The sequence below is a fragment of the Dendropsophus ebraccatus genome, chromosome 2 (genome assembly GCF_027789765.1).
Source record: "Dendropsophus ebraccatus isolate aDenEbr1 chromosome 2, aDenEbr1.pat, whole genome shotgun sequence".
NCBI lineage: Eukaryota > Metazoa > Chordata > Amphibia > Anura > Hylidae > Dendropsophus > Dendropsophus ebraccatus.
Window position 1 is genome coordinate 990,747 of NC_091455.1, and position 17,986 is coordinate 1,008,732.

Here is a 17,986-nt window from a genome sequence, read left to right on the forward strand (position 1 = left end):
GGAGGGGGGGGGGGTGAGGCAGTTGTGTGGGGAGGGGGGGGGCAGTTGTGTGGGGGGGTTAGGCAGTTGTGTGGGGGGGTGAGGCAGTTGTGTGGGGAGGGGGGGGGCAGTTGTGTGGGGGGGATAGGCAGTTGTGTGGGGAGGGGGGGGCAGTTGTGTGGGGGGGTTAGGCAGTTGCGTGGGGAGGGGGGGTGAGGCAGTTGTGTGGGGAGGGGGGGGCAGTTGTGTGGGGGGGTTAGGCAGTTGCGTGGGGTCACCTCTGGCGGTCCAGCACATAGTTGCGTCCCTCCGGCAGCTGGGTCAGGTTACACATCAGGGGCCCCAGGTAGTGCAGCGTTGCGGCCGGGTTGTACTGCGGGTTGCAGATCATCTCCATTATCTTGTCCAGTCGGTGGGTGGTCAGTGCAGTGAGGACACAGCGGCAAGACGACTCTTCGCGGCTCAGGTTACACAGCGCGGTGCAGACGGAGTCGGCGTGCACATAGTGGGGGTCAGTCAACCGCTCACACAGCACTGGCAGCAGGGGGGGGACGTCCAGCAGGACCCGATGGCTGCAGGGGTCAGAGGTCAGGTTCACCAGTATGTGGTAAGAGTCCTGGACCACTGCAGGGTAGCGGTCAGAGGTCACATCCAGTACGGCCCCCAGTAACCCCGGCAGCTCACACAGACTCCGCCTCCCTTCGGGTGTAGCACTGACGCCCAGCACGTACTCCAGAGCCTGACTCTTCACGTCCACCCGAGTGCCGGGACCCAGAAAGGACAGGAACTCAGAGCAGAGCACCGGATCCATCAACAGCAGCGACCTGTGGAGGAGAAAACTGAAGTCACTGAGAAGGCAGATCCATCAACAGCAGCCATCTAGATCACCATGAGCGCTGATCCAGTGTGTGTATGGTGGGGGGGGGGGAAGGTGTATGGAGGGCAGAGTAATGGAGATGAGGAGATGTATGGGGGGCAGAGTTGTGGAGATGAGGAGATGTATGGAGGGCAGAGTTGTGGAGATGAGGAGATGTATGGGGGGCAGAGTTGTGGAGATGAGGGAGGAGATGTATGGAGGGCAGAGTTGTGGAGATGAGGGAGGAGATGTATGGAGGGCAGAGTTGTGGAGATGAGGGAGGAGATGTATGGAGGAGGGCAGAGTTGTGGAGATGAGGAGATGTATGGGGGGCAGAGTTGTGGAGATGAGGAGATGTATGGAGGACAGAGTTGTGGAGATGAGGAGATGTATGGGGGGCAGAGTTGTGGAGATGAGGGAGGAGATGTATGGAGGGCAGAGTTGTGGAGATGAGGGAGGAGATGTATGGAGGGCAGAGTTGTGGAGATGAGGGAGGAGATGTATGGGGGGCAGAGTTGTGGAGATGAGGGAGAAGATGTATGGAGGGCAGAGTAGTGGAGATGAGGAGATGTATGGAGGGCAGAGTTGTGGAGATGAGGGAGGAGATGTATGGAGGGCAGAGTTGTGGAGATGAGGAGATGTATGGGGGGCAGAGTTGTGGAGATGAGGAGATGTATGGAGGGCAGAGTTGTGGAGATGAGGAGATGTATGGAGGGCAGAGTTGTGGAGATGAGGAGATGTATGGGGGGCAGAGTTGTGGAGATGAGGAGATGTATGGAGGGCAGAGTTGTGGAGATGAGGAGATGTATGGAGGACAGAGTTGTGGAGATGAGGGAGGAGATGTATGGAGGGGCAGAGTTGTGGAGATGAGGGAGGAGATGTATGGAGGGCAGAGTTGTGGAGATGAGGAGATGTATGGAGGGGCAGAGTTGTGGAGATGAGGAGATGTATGGAGGACAGAGTTGTGGAGATGAGGGAGGAGATGTATGGAGGACAGAGTTGTGGAGATGAGGGAGGAGATGTATGGAGGACAGAGTTGTGGAGATGAGGGAGGAGATGTATGGAGGGCAGAGTTGTGGAGATGAGGAGATGTATGGAGGGCAGAGTTGTGGAGATGAGGGAGGAGATGTATGGAGGGGCAGAGTTGTGGAGATGAGGGAGGAGATGTATGGAGAGCAGAGTTGTGGAGATGAGGAGATGTATGGAGGGCAGAGTTGTGGAGATGAGGGAGGAGATGTATGGGGGCAGAGTTGTGGAGATGAGGGAGGAGATGTATGGAGGGCAGAGTTGTGGAGATGTATGGAGGGCAGAGTTGTGGAGATGAGGGAGGAGATGTATGGAGGGCAGAGTAGTGGAGATGAGGGAGGAGATGTATGGAGGGCAGAGTTGTGGAGATGAGGAGATGTATGGAGGGCAGAGTTGTGGAGATGAGGAGATGTATGGAGGGGCAGAGTTGTGGAGATGAGGGAGGAGATGTATGGAGGACAGAGTTGTGGAGATGAGGGAGGAGATGTATGGAGGGCAGGGTTGTGGAGATGTATGGAGGGCAGAGTTGTGGAGATGTATGGAGGGCAGAGTTGTGGAGATGTATGGAGGAGATGTATGGAGGGGCAGAGTTGTGGAGATGAGGGAGGAGATGTATGGAGGGCAGAGTTGTGGAGATGTATGGAGGAGATGTATGGAGGACAGAGTTGTGGAGATGAGGGAGGAGATGTATGGAGGGCAGAGTTGTGGAGATGAGGAGATGTATGGAGGGCAGAGTTGTGGAGATGAGGGAGGAGATGTATGGAGGGCAGAGTTGTGGAGATGTATGGAGGAGATGTATGGAGGACAGAGTTGTGGAGATGTATGGAGGGCAGAGTTGTGGAGATGTATGGAGGGCAGAGTTGTGGAGATGTATGGAGGGCAGAGTTGTGGAGATGTATGGAGGAGATGTATGGAGGACAGAGTTGTGGAGATGTATGGAGGGCAGAGTTGTGGAGATGTATGGAGGGCAGAGTTGTGGAGATGTATGGAGGAGATGTATGGAGGGCAGAGTTGTGGAGATGTATGGAGGAGATGTATGGAGGACAGAGTTGTGGAGATGTATGGAGGGCAGAGTTGTGGAGATGTATGGAGGGCAGAGTTGTGGAGATAAGGGAGGAGATGTATGGAGGGCAGAGTTGTGGAGATGAGGGAGGAGATGTATGGAGGGCAGAGTTGTGGAGATGAGGGAGGAGATGTATGGAGGGCAGAGTTGTGGAGATGAGGAGATGTATGGAGGGGCAGAGTTGTGGAGATGAGGGAGGAGATGTATGGAGGGCAGAGTTGTGGAGATGAGGAGATGTATGGAGGGCAGAGTTGTGGAGATGAGGAGATGTATGGAGGGCAGAGTTGTGGAGATGAGGGAGGAGATGTATGGAGGGCAGAGTTGTGGAGATGAGGGAGGAGATGTATGGAGGACAGAGTTGTGGAGATGAGGGAGGAGATGTATGGAGGGGCAGAGTTGTGGAGATGAGGGAGGAGATGTATGGGGGGCAGAGTTGTGGAGATGAGGAGATGTATGGAGGGGCAGAGTTGTGGAGATGAGGGAGGAGATGTATGGAGGACAGAGTTGTGGAGATGAGGGAGGAGATGTATGGAGGGCAGAGTTGTGGAGATGTATGGAGGGCAGAGTTGTGGAGATGTATGGAGGAGATGTATGGAGGGGCAGAGTTGTGGAGATGAGGGAGGAGATGTATGGAGGGCAGAGTTGTGGAGATGAGGAGATGTATGGAGGACAGAGTTGTGGAGATGAGGGAGGAGATCTATGGAGGGGCAGAGTTGTGGAGATGAGGAGATGTATGGAGGGGCAGAGTTGTGGAGATGAGGGAGGAGATGTATGGAGGACAGAGTTGTGGAGATGTATGGAGGGCAGAGTTGTGGAGATGTATGGAGGGCAGAGTTGTGGAGATGTATGGAGGGCAGAGTTGTGGAGATAAGGGAGGAGATGTATGGAGGGCAGAGTTGTGGAGATGAGGGAGGAGATGTATGGAGGGCAGAGTTGTGGAGATGAGGGAGGAGATGTATGGAGGGCAGAGTTGTGGAGATGAGGAGATGTATGGAGGGGCAGAGTTGTGGAGATAAGGGAGGAGATGTATGGAGGGCAGAGTTGTGGAGATGAGGAGATGTATGGAGGGCAGAGTTGTGGAGATGTATGGAGGAGATGTATGGAGGGCAGAGTTGTGGAGATGAGGGAGGAGATGTATGGAGGGCAGAGTTGTGGAGATGAGGAGATGTATGGAGGGCAGATTTGTGGAGATGAGGAGATGTATGGAGGGCAGAGTTGTGGAGATGAGGGAGGAGATGTATTGAGTGCAGAGTTGTGGAGATGAGGGAGGAGATGTATGGAGGACAGAGTTGTGGAGATGAGGAGATGTATGGAGGGGCAGAGTTGTGGAGATAAGGGAGGAGATGTATGGAGGGCAGAGTTGTGGAGATGAGGGAGGAGATGTATGGAGGGCAGAGTTGTGGAGATGAGGGAGGAGATGTATGGAGGGCAGAGTTGTGGAGATGTATGGAGGAGATGTATGGAGGACAGAGTTGTGGAGATGTATGGAGGGCAGAGTTGTGCAGATGTATGGAGGAGATGTATGGAGGGCAGAGTTGTGGAGATGTATGGAGGAGATGTATGGAGGACAGAGTTGTGGAGATGTATGGAGGAGATGTATGGAGGGCAGAGTTGTGGACATGAGGGAGGAGATGTATGGAGGGCAGAGTTGTGGAGATGAGATGTATGGAGAGCAGAGTTGTGGAGATGAGGAGATGTATGGAGGGGCAGAGTTGTAGAGATGTATGGAGGGCAGAGTTGTGGACATGAGGGATGAGATGTATGGGGGCAGAGTTGTGGAGATGAGGGAGGAGATGTAAGGAGGGCAGAGTTGTGGAGATGAGGGAGGAGATGTAAGGAGGGCAGAGTTGTGGAGAGGAGGGAGGAGATGTATAGGGGAGGGCAGAGTTGTGGAGATGACGGAAGAGATGTATGGAGGGCAGAGTTGTGGAGATGAGGGAGGAGATGTAAGGAGGGCAGAGTTGTGGAGAGGAGGGAGGAGATGTATGGAGGGCAGAGTTGTGGAGATGAGGGAGGAGATGTATGGAGGGCAGAGTTGTGGAGATGAGGAGATGTATGGAGGGCAGAGTTATGGAGATGAGGAGATGTATGGAGGGCAGAGTTGTGGAGATGAGGGAGGAGATGTATGGAGGGGCAGAGTTGTGGAGATGAGGAGATGTATGGAGGACAGAGTTGTGGAGATGAGGAGATGTATGGAGGACAGAGTTGTGGAGATGAGGAGATGTATGGAGGGCAGAGTTGTGGAGATGAGGGAGGAGATGTATGGAGGGCAGAGTTGTGGAGATGAGGGAGGAGATGTATGGAGGGCAGAGTTGTGGAGATGAGGAGATGTATGGAGGGCAGAGTTGTGGAGATGAGGAGATGTATGGAGGGCAGAGTTGTGGAGATGAGGGAGGAGATTTATGGAGGGCAGAGTTGTGGAGATGAGGAGATGTATGGGGGGCAGAGTTGTGGAGATGAGGAGATGTATGGAGGAGCAGAGTTGTGGAGATGAGGAGATGTATGGAGGAGCAGAGTTGTGGAGATGAGGGAGGAGATGTATGGGGGAGGGCAGAGTTGTGGAGATGAGGGAGGAGATGTATGGAGGGCAGAGTTGTGGAGATGAGGGAGGAGATGTATGGGGGGCAGAGTTGTGGAGATGAGGGAGGAGATGTATGGGGGGCAGAGTTGTGGAGATGAGGGAGGAGATGTATGGGGGGCAGAGTTGTGGAGATGAGGGAGGAGATGTATGGGGGGCAGAGTTGTGGAGATGAGGGAGGAGATGTATGGAGGGCAGAGTTGTGGAGATAAGGGAGGAGATGTATGGAGGGCAGAGTTGTGGAGATGAGGAGATGTATGGAGGGCAGAGTTGTGGAGATGAGGGAGATGTATGGAGGGCAGAGTTGTGGAGATGTATGGAGGAGATGTATGGAGGGCAGAGTTGTGGAGATGAGGGAGGAGATGTATGGAGGGCAGAGTTGTGGAGATGAGGAGATGTATGGAGGGCAGAGTTGTGGAGATGAGGGAGGAGATGTATTGAGTGCAGAGTTGTGGAGATGAGGGAGGAGATGTATGGAGGGCAGAGTTGTGGAGATGTATGGAGGGCAGAGTTGTGGAGATGAGGAGATGCATGGAGGGCAGAGTTGTGGAGATGAGGAGATGTATGGAGGGCAAAGTTGTGGAGATGAGGGAGGAGATGTATTGAGTGCAGAGTTGTGGAGATGAGGGAGGAGATGTATGGAGGACAGAGTTGTGGAGATGAGGAGATGTATGGAGGGGCAGAGTTGTGGAGATAAGGGAGGAGATGTATGGAGGGCAGAGTTGTGGAGATGAGGGAGGAGATGTATGGAGGGCAGAGTTGTGGAGATGAGGGAGGAGATGTATGGAGGGCAGAGTTGTGCAGATGTATGGAGGAGATGTATGGAGGGCAGAGTTGTGGAGATGTATGGAGGAGATGTATGGAGGACAGAGTTGTGGAGATGTATGGAGGAGATGTATGGAGGGCAGAGTTGTGGAGATGAGGGAGGAGATGTATGGAGGGCAGAGTTGTGGAGATAAGGGAGGAGATGTATGGAGGGCAGAGTTGTGGAGATGAGGGAGGAGATGTATGGAGGGCAGAGTTGTGGACATGAGGGAGATGTATGGAGGGGCAGAGTTGTGGAGATGAGGGAGGAGATGTATGGAGGGCAGAGTTGTGGAGATGAGATGTATGGAGAGCAGAGTTGTGGAGATGAGGAGATGTATGGAGGGGCAGAGTTGTAGAGATGTATGGAGGGCAGAGTTGTGGACATGAGGGATGAGATGTATGGGGGCAGAGTTGTGGAGATGAGGGAGGAGATGTAAGGAGGGCAGAGTTGTGGAGATGAGGGAGGAGATGTAAGGAGGGCAGAGTTGTGGAGAGGAGGAAGGAGATGTATGGAGGGCAGAGTTGTGGAGATGAGGGAGGAGATGTATGGAGGGCAGAGTTGTGGAGATGAGGAGATGTATGGAGGGCAGAGTTGTGGAGATGAGGGAGGAGATGTATGGAGGGCAGAGTTGTGGAGATGAGGAGATGTATGGAGGGCAGAGTTGTGGAGATGAGGGAGGAGATGTATGGAGGGCAGAGTTGTGGAGATGAGGGAGGAGATGTATGGAGGGCAGAGTTGTGGAGATGAGGGAGGAGATGTATGGAGGGCAGAGTTATGGAGATGAGGAGATGTATGGAGGGCAGAGTTGTGGAGATGAGGGAGGAGATGTATGGAGGGCAGAGTTGTGGAGATGAGGAGATGTATGGAGGGCAGAGTTGTGGAGATGAGGAGATGTATGGAGGGCAGAGTTGTGGAGATGAGGGAGGAGATGTATGGAGGGCAGAGTTGTGGAGATGAGGAGATGTATGGGGGGCAGAGTTGTGGAGATGAGGGAGGAGATGTATGGAGGGCAGAGTTGTGGAGATGAGGAGATGTATGGAGGGCAGAGTTGTGGAGATGAGGGAGGAGATGTATGGAGGGCAGAGTTGTGGAGATGAGGAGATGTATGGGGGGCAGAGTTGTGGAGATGAGGGAGGAGATGTATGGAGGGCAGAGTTGTGGAGATGAGGAGATGTATGGAGGGCAGAGTTGTGGAGATGAGGAGATGTATGGAGGGCAGAGTTGTGGAGATGAGGGAGGAGATGTATGGAGGGCAGAGTTGTGGAGATGAGGAGATGTATGGGGGGCAGAGTTGTGGAGATGAGGAGATGTATGGAGGAGCAGAGTTGTGGAGATGAGGGAGGAGATGTATGGGGGAGGGCAGAGTTGTGGAGATGAGGGAGGAGATGTATGGGGGGCAGAGTTGTGGAGATGAGGGAGGAGATGTATGGGGGGCAGAGTTGTGGAGATGAGGGAGATGTATGGAGGGCAGAGTTGTGGAGATGAGGGAGGAGATGTATGGAGGAGGGCAGAGTTGTGGAGATGAGGGAGGAGATGTATGGGGGACAGAGTTGTGGAGATGAGGGAGGAGATGTATGGAGGGCAGAGTTGTGGAGATGAGGAGATGTATGGAGGGGAGAGTTGTGGAGATGAGGGAGGAGATGTATGGAGGGCAGAGTTGTGGAGATGAGGAGATGTATGGAGGGCAGAGTTGTGGAGATGAGGAGATGTATGGAGGGCAGAGTTGTGGAGATGAGGAGATGTATGGAGGGCAGAGTTGTGGAGATGAGGAGATGTATGGAGGGCAGAGTTGTGGAGATGAGGAGATGTATGGAGGGCAGTGTTGTGGAGATGAGGGAGGAGATGTATGGGGGGCAGAGTTGTGGAGATGAGGGAGATGTATGGAGGGCAGAGTTGTGGAGATGAGGGAGAAGATGTATGGGGGGCAGAGTTGTGGAGATGAGGGAGAAGATGTATGGGGGGCAGAGTTGTGGAGATGAGGGAGGAGATGTATGGAGGGCAGAGTTGTGGAGATGAGGGAGGAGATGTATGGAGGGGCAGAGTTGTGGAGATGAGGAGATGTATGGGGGGCAGAGTTGTGGAGATGAGGGAGGAGATGTATGGGGGGCAGAGTTGTGGAGATGAGGGAGGAGATGTATGGGGGACAGAGTTGTGGAGATGAGGGAGGAGATGTATGGAGGGCAGAGTTGTGGAGATGAGGGAGGAGATGTATGGAGGGCAGAGTTGTGGAGATGAGGGAGGAGATGTATGGAGGGCAGAGTTGTGGAGATGAGGAGATGTATGGAGGGGCAGAGTTGTGGAGATGAGGGAGGAGATGTATGGGGGGCAGAGTTGTGGAGATGAGGGAGATGTATGGGGGGCAGAGTTGTGGAGATGAGGGAGGAGATGTATGGGGGCAGAGTTGTGGAGATGAGGGAGGAGATGTATGGAGGGCAGAGTTGTGGAGATGAGGAGATGTATGGAGGGCAGAGTTGTGGAGATGAGGGAGGAGATGTATGAGGGCAGAGTTGTGGAGATGAGGAGATGTATGGAGGGCAGAGTTGTGGAGATGAGGGAGGAGATGTATGGAGGGCAGAGTTGTGGAGATGAGGGAGGAGATGTATGGGGGGCAGAGTTGTGGAGATGAGGGAGGAGATGTATGGGGGGCAGAGTTGTGGAGAGCTTTATGGGTGAGGGTAAGGAGTTTGAACTGTGTCTGTATTTAATGGGTAACTAGTGCAGTGACCGCCACAGGGGGAGACATCAGTATGACAGCTGGAGAAGAGATGAGCCTGGCTGCTGCATTAAGGATAGACTGGAGAGGGGAGAGCTTAGAGAGGAAGAGCGATCAGTAGGGAGTTACAGTAGTCAAGTCGGGAATGGATCAGGGCAATAGAGTCTGCGCGGTGTCAGTGGTGAGAAATGGGCGGATTCTGGAGATGTGAGAGATGTAGGTGACAGGAGCTGTAAGAGCTTGTATATAGGGAGTGAAGGATAGATCAGAGTCCAGCATAACCCCCAGGCATGGAGCCTGATGCACAGCAGTGATGCTGGTACCACAGACTGAGAGGGAGATGTCGGCTTTAGGATTGTTAGAGGGAGGAAATATAAGAAGTTCAGTTTTGGAGAGATTAAGTTTGAGGAACAGAGAGGTCATAGTGTTAGAGAGAGAAGATAGGCAGTCACTTGTATTTTGCAGGAAAGCAGGGGAGACGTCACAGGAGGAGGTATATAGTAGGGGGTGATGTCACAGGAGGAGGTATATAGTAGGGGGTGATGTCACAGGAGGAGGTATACAGCAGGGGGTGATATCACGGAAGGAGGTATACAGCAGGGGGTGATGTCACAGGAGGAGGTATATAGCAGGGGGTGATGTCACAGGAGGTGGTATATAGCAGGGGGTGATGTCACAGGAGGAGGTAACAGGGGTGATGTCACAGGAGGAGGTATATAGTAGGGGGTGATGTCACAGGAGGAGGTATATAGTAGGGGGTGATGTCACAGGAGGAGGTATATAGCAGGGGGTGATGTCACAGGAGGAGGTATATAGCAGGGGGTGATGTCACAGGAGGAGGTATATAGTAGGGGGTGATGTCACAGGAGGAGGTATATAGCAGAGGGTGATGTCACAGGAGGAGGTATATAGTAGGGGGTGATGTCACAGGAGGAGGTATATAGCAGGGGGTGATGTCACAGGAGGAGGTATATAGTAGGGGGTGATGTCACAGGAGGAGGTATATAGCAGAGGGTGATGTCACGGGAGGAGGTATATAACAGGGGTGATGTCAAAGGAGGAGGTATACAGCATATTACACAGCAGCAGCCCCTCTCCTCCCCATATTACACAGCAGCCTCTCTCCTCTCCATATTACACAGCAGCCTCTCTCCTCTCCATATTACACAGCAGCAGCCTCTCTCCTCCCCATATTACACAGCAGCCTCTCTCCTCTCTATATTACACAGCAGCCTCTCTCCTCTCCATATTACACAGCAGCAGCCTCTCTCCTCTCTATATTACACAGCAGCAGCCTCTCTCCTCTCCATATTACACACAGCAGCCTCTCTCCTCCCCATATTACACAGCAGCAGCCTCTCTCCTCTCCATATTACACACAGCAGCCTCTCTCCTCCCCATATTACACAGCAGCAGCCTCTCTCCTCTCCATATTACACAGCAGCAGCCTCTCTCCTCTCCATATTACACAGCAGCCTCTCTCCTCTCCATATTACACAGCAGCAGCCTCTCTCCTCTCTATATTACACAGCAGCAGCCTCTCTCCTCTCCATATTACACACAGCAGCCTCTCTCCTCCCCATATTACACAGCAGCAGCCTCTCTCCTCTCTATATTACACAGCAGCAGCCTCTCTCCTCTCCATATTACACACAGCAGCCTCTCTCCTCTCCATATTACACAGCAGCCTCTCTCCTCTCCATATTACACAGCAGCAGCCTCTCTCCTCTCCATATTACACAGCAGCCTCTCTCCTCCCCATATTACACAGCAGCCTCTCTCCTCTCCATATTACACAGCAGCAGCCTCTCTCCTCTCCATATTACACAGCAGCAGCCTCTCTCCTCTCCATATTACACAGCAGCAGCCTCTCTCCTCTCCATATTACACAGCAGCCTCTCTCCTCTCCATATTACACAGCAGCCTCTCTCCTCTCCATATTACACAGCAGCAGCCTCTCTCCTCTCCATATTACACAGCAGCCTCTCTCCCCTCCATATTACACAGCAGCAGCCTCTCTCCTCCCCATATTACACAGCAGCAGCCTCTCTCCTCCCCATATTACACAGCAGCAGCCTCTCTCCTCCCCATATTACACAGCAGCAGCCTCTCTCCTCTCCATATTACACACAGCAGCCTCTCTCCTCTCCATATTACACAGCAGCCTCTCTCCTCTCCATATTACACAGCAGCAGCCTCTCTCCTCTCCATATTACACAGCAGCCTCTCTCCTCTCCATATTACACACAGCAGCAGCCTCTCTCCTCTCCATATTACACAGCAGCAGCCTCTCTCCTCCCCATATTACACAGCAGCAGCCTCTCTCCTCTCCATATTACACAGCAGCCTCTCTCTCCATATTACACAGCAGCAGCCTCTCTCCTCCCCATATTACACAGCAGCCTCTCTCTCCATATTACACAGCAGCCTCTCTCCTCTCCATATTACACAGCAGCAGCCTCTCTCCTCTCCATATTACACAGCAGCCTCTCTCTCCATATTACACAGCAGCAGCCTCTCTCCTCCCCATATTACACAGCAGCCTCTCTCTCCATATTACACAGCAGCCTCTCTCCTCTCCATATTACACAGCAGCAGCCTCTCTCCTCCCCATATTACACAGCAGCCTCTCTCCTCCCCATATTACACAGCAGCAGCCTCTCTCCTCTCCATATTACACAGCAGCCTCTCTCCTCCCCATATTACACAGCAGCCTCTCTCCTCTCCATATTACACAGCAGCAGCCTCTCTCCTCCCCATATTACACACAGCAGCCTCTCTCCTCCCCATATTACACAGCAGCAGCCTCTCTCCTCTCCATATTACACAGCAGCAGCAGCCTCTCTCCTCTCCATATTACACAGCAGCAGCCTCTCTCCTCTCCATATTACACAGCAGCCTCTCTCCTCCCCATATTACACAGCAGCAGCCTCTCTCCTCTCCATATTACACAGCAGCAGCCTCTCTCCTCCCCATATTACACAGCAGCAGCCTCTCTCCTCTCCATATTACACAGCAGCCTCTCTCCTCTCCATATTACATAGCAGCAGCCTCTCTCCTCTCCATATTACACAGCAGCCTCTCTCCTCCCCATATTACACAGCAGCAGCCTCTCTCCTCTCCATATTACACAGCAGCAGCCTCTCTCCTCCCCATATTACACAGCAGCCTCTCTCCTCTCCATATTACACAGCAGCAGCCTCTCTCCTCTCCATATTACACAGCAGCAGCCTCTCTCCTCCCCATATTACACAGCAGCCTCTATCCTCCCCATATTACACAGCAGCAGCCTCTCTCCTCCCCATATTACACAGCAGCCTCTCTCCTCCCCATATTACACAGCAGCCTCTCTCCTCTCCATATTACACAGCAGCCTCTCTCCTCTCCATATTACACAGCAGCCTCTCTCCTCTCCATATTACACAGCAGCCTCTCTCCTCTCCATATTACACAGCAGCAGCCTCTCTCCTCTCCATATTACACAGCAGCAGCCTCTCTCCTCTCCATATTACACAGCAGCCTCTCTCCTCCCCATATTACACAGCAGCAGCCTCTCTCCTCTCCATATTACACAGCAGCAGCTGTGCCCTAGAACTGTACAACAATATAGGTGGAGATGTATCACAGCCTGTGCAGGGGAGCAGATACCCATAGCGACCAATCAGATTGCTTCTTTCATTTTTAAAAAAAGGCCTTGGAAAATGAAACCTAGAATCTGACTGGTTGCTATGGGCAACTGCCTCCCTGTTCCTCTGCACAAGTTTTGATAAATCACCCCAAAAGTTCCTTTATTTACTGTATATAGCTCCAACCTATGCTGCAGTGCTGTACAGAGATTGTAGTCTATCATGCTGTCCTCACTGCTGCAGTTTTTCTGGGCTCAGATGTTATGGGTGTGGCTAAAGAAATATTTGCATAACCACACCCACCTGATGACTCACTGTTCCCTCACTGGCAGGAACAGGAAATAGAAAGGGAACGTGACATCACAGGAAGTAAAGAAACACAGGCAGAGTGGTCATGTGACTGAGCCTGAGAACACAGTAAGCGCTCTAAATAAAAAATAGAAGTGTATGTAGAATATGCAACATCCACAGAGGTCAATGCAATGCTAGTTTATAAAAAAATTCCGGACAACCCCTTTAAGACCAAGAGAGCGGAGCATGGAGAGGAGGAGCTGGGGGGCTACAGTGTCACATACAGATAGAGCGGAGCATGGAGAGGAGGAGCTGGGGGGCTACAGTGTCACATACTACAGATAGAGCGGAGCATGGAGAGGGGGAGCTGGGGGGCTACAGTATCACATACAGATAGAGCGGAGCATGGAGAGGAGGAGCTGGGGGGCTACAGTGTCACATACAGATAGAGCGGAGCATGGAGAGGAGGAGCTGGGGGGCTACAGTGTCACATACAGATAGAGCGGAGCATGGAGAGGGGGAGCTGGGGGGCTACAGTGTCACATACAGATAGAGCGGAGCATGGAGAGGAGGAGCTGGGGGGCTACAGTGTCACATACAGATAGAGCGGAGCATGGAGAGGGGGAGCTGGGGGGCTACAGTGTCACATACTACAGATAGAGCGGAGCATGGAGAGGAGGAGCTGGGGGGCTACAGTGTCACATACAGATAGAGCGGAGCATGAAGAGGGGGAGCTGGGGGGCTACAGTGTCACATACTACAGATAGAGCGGAGCATGGAGAGGAGGAGCTGGGGGGCTACAGTGTCACATACTACAGATAGAGCGGAGCATGGAGAGGGGGAGCTGGGGGGCTACAGTATCACATACAGATAGAGCGGAGCATGGAGAGGAGGAGCTGGGGGGCTACAGTGTCACATACAGATAGAGCGGAGCATGGAGAGGAGGAGCTGGGGGGCTACAGTGTCACATACAGATAGAGCGGAGCATGGAGAGGGGGAGCTGGGGGGCTACAGTGTCACATACAGATAGAGCGGAGCATGGAGAGGAGGAGCTGGGGGGCTACAGTGTCACATACAGATAGAGCGGAGCATGGAGAGGAGGAGCTGGGGGGCTACAGTGTCACATACTACAGATAGAGCGGAGCATGGAGAGGAGGAGCTGGGGGGCTACAGTGTCACATACAGATAGAGCGGAGCATGGAGAGGAGGGGCTGGGGGGCTACAGTGTCACATACTACAGATAGAGCGGAGCATGGAGAGGAGGAGCTGGGGGGCTACAGTGTCACATACAGATAGAGCGGAGCATGGAGAGGGGGAGCTGGGGGGCTACAGTGTCACATACAGATAGAGCGGAGCATGGAGAGGAGGAGCTGGGGGGCTACAGTGTCACATACAGATAGAGCGGAGCTGGGGGGCTACAGTGTCACATACTACAGATAGAGCGGAGCATGGAGAGGAGGAGCTAGGGGGCTACAGTGTCACATACTACAGATAGAGCGGAGCATGGAGAGGAGGAGCTGGGGGGCTACAGCGTCACATACAGATAGAGCGGAGCATGGAGAGGAGGAGCTGGGGGGCTACAGTGTCACATACTACAGATAGAGCGGAGCATGGAGAGGAGGAGCTGGGGGGCTACAGTGTCACATACTACAGATAGAGCGGAGCATGGAGAGGAGGAGCTGGGGGCTACAGTGTCACATACAGATAGAGCGGAGCATGGAGAGGAGGAGCTGGGGGGCTACAGTGTCACATACAGATAGAGCGGAGCATGGAGAGGAGGAGCTGGGGGGCTACAGTGTCACATACTACAGATAGAGCGGAGCATGGAGAGGAGGAGCTGGGGGGGCTACAGTGTCACATACTACAGATAGAGCGGAGCATGGAGAGGAGGAGCTGGGGGGCTACAGTGTCACATACAGATAGAGCGGAGCATGGAGAGGAGGAGCTGGGGGGCTACAGTGTCACATACAGATAGAGCGGAGCATGGAGAGGAGGAGCTGGGGGGCTACAGTGTCACATACTACAGATAGAGCGGAGCATGGAGAGGAGGAGCTGGGGGGCTACAGTGTCACGTACTACAGATAGAGCGGAGCATGGAGAGGAGGAGCTGGGGGGCTACAGTGTCACATACTACAGATAGAGCGGAGCATGGAGAGGAGGAGCTGGGGGGCTACAGTGTCACATACAGATAGAGCAGAGCATGGAGAGGAGAAGCTGGGGGGCTACAGTGTCACATACTACAGATAGAGCGGAGCATGGAGAGGGGGAGCTGGGGGGCTACAGTGTCACATACAGATAGAGCGGAGCATGGAGAGGAGGAGCTGGGGGGCTACAGTGTCACATACAGATAGAGCGGAGCATGGAGAGGAGGAGCTGGGGGGGCTACTGTGTCACATACAGATAGAGCGGAGCATGGAGAGGAGGAGCTGGGGGGCTACAGTGTCACATACAGATAGAGCGGAGCATGGAGAGGAGGAGCTGGGGGGCTACAGTGTCACATACAGATAGAGCGGAGCATGGAGAGGAGGAGCTGGGGGGCTACAGTGTCACATACAGATAGAGCGGAGCATGGAGAGGAGGAGCTGGGGGGCTACAGTGTCACATACAGATAGAGAGGAGCATGGAGAGGGGGAGCTGGGGGGCTACAGTGTCACATACTACAGATAGAGCGGAGCATGGAGAGGGGGAGCTGGGGGGCTACAGTGTCACATACTACAGATAGAGCGGAGCATGGAGAGGAGGAGCTGGGGGGCTACAGTGTCACATACAGATAGAGCGGAGCATGGAGAGGAGGAGCTGGGGGGCTACAGTGTCACATACAGATAGAGGGGAGCATGGAGAGGAGGAGCTGGGGGGCTACAGTGTCACATACAGATAGAGCGGAGCATGGAGAGGGGGAGCTGGGGGGCTACAGTGTCACATACAGATAGAGCGGAGCATGGAGAGGAGGAGCTGGGGGGCTACAGTGTCACATACTACAGATAGAGCGGAGCATGGAGAGGAGGAGCTGGGGGGCTACAGTGTCACATACTACAGATAGAGCGGAGCATGGAGAGGAGGAGCTGGGGGCTACAGTGCCACATACAGATAGAGCGGAGCATGGAGAGGAGGAGCTGGGGGGCTACAGTGTCACATACAGATAGAGCGGAGCATGGAGAGGAGGAGCTGGGGGGCTACAGTGTCACATACTACAGATAGTGCGGAGCATGGAGAGGAGGAGCTGGGGGGCTACAGTGTCACATACAGATAGAGCGGAGCATGGAGAGGAGGAGCTGGGGGGCTACAGTGTCACATACAGATAGAGCGGAGCATGGAGAGGAGGAGCTGGGGGCTACAGTGTCACATACAGATAGAGGGGAGCATGGAGAGGAGGAGCTGGGGGGCTACAGTGTCACATACAGATAGAGCGGAGCATGGAGAGGGGGAGCTGGGGGGCTACAGTGTCACATACAGATAGAGCGGAGCATGGAGAGGAGGAGCTGGGGGGCTACAGTGTCACATACAGATAGAGCGGAGCATGGAGAGGAGGAGCTGGGGGGCTACAGTGTCACATACTACAGATAGAGCGGAGCATGGAGAGGAGGAGCTGGGGGGCTACAGTGTCACATACAGATAGAGCGGAGCATGGAGAGGGGGAGCTGGGGGGCTACAGTGTCACATACTACAGATAGAGCGGAGCATGGAGAGGGGGAGCTGGGGGGCTACAGTGTCACATACAGATAGAGCGGAGCATGGAGAGGAGGATCTGGGGGGCTACAGTGTTACATACAGATAGAGCGGAGCATGGAGAGGAGGAGCTGGGGGGCTACAGTGTCACATACTACAGATAGAGCGGAGCATGGAGAGGGGGAGCTGGGGGGCTACAGTGTCACATACAGATAGAGCGGAGCATGGAGAGGAGGAGCTGGGGGGCTACAGTGTCACATACAGATAGAGCGGAGCATGGAGAGGAGGAGCTGGGGGGCTACAGTGTCACATACAGATAGAGCGGAGCATGGAGAGGAGGAGCTGGGGGGCTACAGTGTCACATACAGATAGAGCGGAGCATGGAGAGGGGGAGCTGGGGGGCTACAGTGTCACATACAGATAGAGCAGAGCATGGAGAGGAGGAGCTGGGGGGCTACAGTGTCACATACTACAGATAGAGCGGAGCATGGAGAGGAGGAGCTGGGGGGCTACAGTGTCACATACAGATAGAGCGGAGCATGGAGAGGAGGAGCTGGGGGGCTACAGTGTCACATACTACAGATAGAGCGCAGCATGGAGAGGGGGAGCTGGGGGGCTACAGTGTCACATACAGATAGAGCGGAGCATGGAGAGGAGGAGCTGGGGGGCTACAGTGTCACATACAGATAGAGCGGAGCATGGAGCGGGGGAGCTGGGGGGCTACAGTGTCACATACTACAGATAGAGCGGAGCATGGAGAGGAGGAGCTGGGGGGCTACAGTGTCACATACTACAGATAGAGCGGAGCATGGAGAGGAGGAGCTGGGGGGCTACAGTGTCACATACTACAGATAGAGCGGAGCATGGAGAGGAGGAGCTGGGGGGCTACAGTGTCACATACAGATAGAGCGGAGCATGGAGAGGAGGAGCTGGGGGGCTACAGTGTCACATACTACAGATAGAGCGGAGCATGGAGAGGGGGAGCTGGGGGGCTACAGTGTCACATACAGATAGAGCGGAGCATGGAGAGGAGGAGCTGGGGGGCTACAGTGTCACATACTACAGATAGAGCGGAGCATGGAGAGGAGGAGCTGGGGGGCTACAGTGTCACATACTACAGATAGAGGGGAGCATGGAGAGGAGGAGCTGGGGGGCTACAGTGTCACATACTACAGATAGAGGGGAGCATGGAGAGGAGGAGCTGGGGGGCTACAGTGTCACATACTACAGATAGAGGGGAGCATGGAGAGGAGGAGCTGGGGGGCTACAGTGTCACATACAGATAGAGCGGAGCATGGAGAGGAGGAGCTGGGGGGCTACAGTGTCACATACTACAGATAGAGCGGAGCATGGAGAGGGGGAGATGGGGGGCTACAGTGT

The 17,986-nt window shown here is 53.9% G+C and overlaps 1 protein-coding gene across 3 annotated transcripts in view; it reads right to left on the reverse strand.

The window, feature by feature from the left end:
- Window positions 1-17,986, reverse strand: part of HGH1 (HGH1 homolog) — a 67,342-nt gene that overhangs the window by 40,244 nt on the left and 9,112 nt on the right. For 2 of the 3 annotated variants that reach the window (XM_069956850.1, XM_069956852.1), the window contains exon 2: window positions 258-803. In XM_069956850.1, coding sequence (XP_069812951.1) covers window positions 258-790 — 533 coding nt within the window. In that variant the 5' untranslated portion in view covers window positions 791-803. Of the gene's footprint in view, window positions 1-257; window positions 804-12,952; window positions 13,025-17,986 lie in introns of those variants that run through there. The other variant, XM_069956851.1, reaches the window with a different exon arrangement.